The sequence below is a fragment of the Nestor notabilis genome, unplaced genomic scaffold (genome assembly GCF_000696875.1).
Source record: "Nestor notabilis isolate BGI_N333 unplaced genomic scaffold, ASM69687v1 scaffold11447, whole genome shotgun sequence".
NCBI classification, from domain to species: Eukaryota; Metazoa; Chordata; class Aves; order Psittaciformes; family Psittacidae; genus Nestor; species Nestor notabilis.
The window spans coordinates 1-3,487 of NW_009936098.1; the positions used below are offsets into that span (position 1 = coordinate 1).

The 3,487-nt window shown below is 50.3% G+C and overlaps 1 protein-coding gene across 1 annotated transcript in view; it reads right to left on the bottom strand.

Annotated features, from left to right (window-relative positions):
- Window positions 1–1,662: 1,662 nt before the first annotated feature.
- The window catches only part of MAN1C1 (mannosidase, alpha, class 1C, member 1), a 39,482-nt gene continuing 37,657 nt past the window's right edge, over window positions 1,663–3,487 (bottom strand). The window contains exons 10-11 of the mRNA XM_010018171.1: window positions 2,700–2,815; window positions 1,663–2,104 (exon numbers count right to left, since the gene is read on the bottom strand). Coding sequence (XP_010016473.1) covers window positions 1,984–2,104; window positions 2,700–2,815 — 237 coding nt within the window. The 3' untranslated portion in view covers window positions 1,663–1,983. The remainder of the gene's footprint in view (window positions 2,105–2,699; window positions 2,816–3,487) is intronic.

Consider the following 3,487-nt stretch of genomic DNA (forward strand, 5'->3'; position numbering starts at 1 on the left):
ATATAAAAGATTCCCCCTGCGCCTTCTGCAGGGTGAACTGTCCCAGCTCTCAGCTTCTCCTCATAGGAGAGATGTTCCAGTCCCTTAATGATCTTTGTGGCCCTTTGTTGCACTCACTGCACTATGTCCATGTCTCTCTTGTACTGAGGAGCCCAGAACTGGACACAGCTCTCCAGGTGTGGTCTCACCAGTGCCGAGTAGAGAAGGATCACCTCCCTCACCCCACTGGCAATGCTTTGGCTAATGATCCTTTGGCCAGGATACCACTGGCCTTCTTTGCAGTAAGGGGCCAACGTTGGCTCATGGTCAATCTGGTGTCCGCAGGACCCCCAGCTCCTTTTCTGCCAAGATGCTTTCCAGCCACGTGTCCCAGCACATGTTGGAGCATGGGCTTGTTCCTCCCCAGGGTCAGGACTTTGCACTTCTGCTTACTGAACTTCATCAGGTTCTTACCAGCCCTTTTCTCCAGCCTGTTGAGATCCCTCTGGATGGCAGCACGACCTCTGGTCTATCAGCCACCCCCCCTAGCTTTGTGTCACCATCAAACTTGCTGAGGGTGCACCCTGCCTCATTATCCAGAGCATTAGTGAGATGTTCACCAGGACTGGACCAGTATTGATCCCTGGGATACTCTGCTAGTTACTGTCCTCTAACAGACATTGTGCCACTGATCACCACCTCTATGCCCAACCACCAGCCAGTTTTCAACCCGCCTCACTGGCTGCTCAGCCGCCCTATAGATCAACAGCTTGTCTATGATGCTCTCCTCTGACAGTGCCCAAGTAGGCTCTATCTGCTGCTCTCCCCTTGCCTACCAGGCCAGTCATTTCAGCACAGAAGTTTAGCATGTTGGTTAAGCCTGATTCCCCTTGGTGAAGCCCTGCTGGCTACTCCTGAGGAATCGTTTGGTGTTCCTGGAAATGGTTTCCAGGATAGTGTCACCTTCCCAGGGACTGAGGTGAGCCTCATGAGCCTACAGCTCCCGAGTCCTCCTCCTTGCCCTTCTTCATGATAGGAGGAACATTTGCTTTACTCCAGTCTTTGGGCACTTCTCCCAGTTGCCCTGGTCAACCAAAGATTATTGAGACAGTGACATCTGCAAGCTCCCTCAGCACTTGTGGGTGCATCCCTTCAAGGCCCATGGACTTCTGTGTGTCCAGTTTGCTTAAGTATTCCATGATCTGATCCTCTTCCACCAAAGGTCCATCTTCTTTGCTCCAGCCTTTCCCCCTGGTCTATGGAACCTGTGATTCCTGAAGACCAGTCTTGCCAGTAAAGACTGAGACAAAGGTGACATTTGGTATTTCTGCCCTTTCCATGTCCTGTGTAATCAGGTCCCCTGTCTTGTTGAGCAGTGGGCTCTTTCTGGCCAGGTGGCCTATAGCTGACACCCATCATAATGTCACTTTTATCTGTCTTCTATTTAATCCTAACCCATAAGCTCACAGTCAGCTCCTCGCCTATCCCTAGGCAGAGCTCCACGCACTCCACTTGCTCTCTCACATAAAGGGCATCTCCCCTTCCTCGTGCTCCTGTCCTGTCCTTCCTAAGAGCCTAGGAAGCACAGTATATTGGCAACTGTTCATCAGAAAGGTGATCAATCCATGAGTATAGAAAAGGCAAAAATGAAACTGAGAAACAAAAGGAGGATGTGTGTGTGTGAAGTCTATTTTATGGCAAACTTCCAGTCCTTTGGCCACTATAAAGCAAAGTCAGTGGATTTCATATAAATTCTCTGTATAAAGGAATGTCTATGAACTGTGTACAGTATGGCCCAGAATAAACATCTCAGTATCAGGCTAATAGAGCTCCTCACAGAGGAAAAGAAGGTGCTTACATCATGGTTTCATCTTCCCCATACAATACTGTCCGGAATTGGACTAGTGCCCCAAAATACCATTTCAGGAACAATGCAAGTTCCTTTAATGGAAAGGAAAAGCCGTAACGCGCCGAGGCTGCAGCAGCAGGGCCTGGGCAGCGGCCTCACTGCTGCACGCTTGCTCTAAAGTTCGTGTGGTTGACTGGCAGGGGGTGAGCCTCTGTGTTGAACACCCAGTCGTCCAGAGACAGCACGTCATCTTCACAGAACAGAAGATAGAGGTACCTGGAGCCGGCAGGGAGAAGAAAGGAAACGCGAGTGGGACGCCGGGCACACACAGGCACTGGCAGCAGGACTGTGATGGGGGCTCCCGTTGGCCTCAGCTGCCACATCCCCCCACTCCCTGCCTCACCCTCCTGCTTGAACCAGCCCTGGTGCAAAGGTGGCACAATGGGGAGGGCATCTGTGATCAGCAACAACATTAGCACATGCTACCTGCAAGAGGCAGCTCTGCTCCAAAGGGCAGCAAATTCAGGCCACAGTCATGTCTCCTCTGTAGACAGGACATCAACCTGGCAGAGGAGACAGGCTGTCTCTTAGCTAAATGCAAGGGAGCTCAGCAGCCAGAGCCTCCCACTTAGAGCAGCTCCAAATCACAGGAAGAGTCCTTTAAATCCTGCACACAAGCAAAACCCTTCAGAGTGCCAGTGACAGCAGCAGGAGGGAACTACCAAAGCTTTGCAGCACCCACAGCCTTGCCCGGTTTTCCCCACAGAGGGTAAGACTTCCCCCTTATTATTAGAGACTAATTAAGCAGACAGAAGTGCTGACGCTGCAGGAATTATGCTACTCTGAAAGGCCTCTGTGACACTGGACTTACTTCAGAGTCTCTGCGAGGAAAAAACTCTGCTGCATGTTGTCATGAGCTGGGGTTGTGGTGTAAACGTCTCGGATGCCAGAGAAACCAGCTTCTACTCTACAATGTTTTTCCAGGGCCTGAGAAAGGAAAAGAAACCTCAGTAACACACAGTAGCATGGAGCAACTCATTCATCATCATCAGTTCCATTACAAGTCAGCTTTACAAATCAAATTCCAGGTTTACAGTAGGCTCTGTCTCTCACTAAGAGTGTGGTGATTACTCCAGACTCTGGGAATAACGCTAGTTCTAATGAAATAGCAAGAGAAACACTAACCACCTAAGTTAGTTGATTGATTGACCCTGACGTTACAGAAATAGCACAACCAGATCCTCAAGTGGTAACTTGCTGCTTGTGGAGGCTCTTTTCCAGAGAGTAGACAAATTACATTTGTGCCGCTGAAATGCAGCTCCTGCTAGGATGTGGGCAGGGGCTAACGGGCTATTGCATGAGCTAGAAAGAGGTGAGGGACTTTCTGGCTGGGAGGTCTTTGTGGGAAGAAGACAAGACCCAGGGCAAAGGCAGGGTTCCTGCTTTTCCCTGGCCCATTACGAGCAGCCTGAATGCTGCAGGTTGACTCCTTTGCACAGAGTGCTGTTACATGAGCAGCAGGTTTTGCTGTCTGCAGCACTCCTCTCCATAAACCTCCACTGTTCTGACTGCCTGATTTTAGTGTGGCCCAAAAGGGAGAAGAAAACACAACGATCAACAGAGACACCACACTACACCGAGCTATTTCCTGCATTCCTG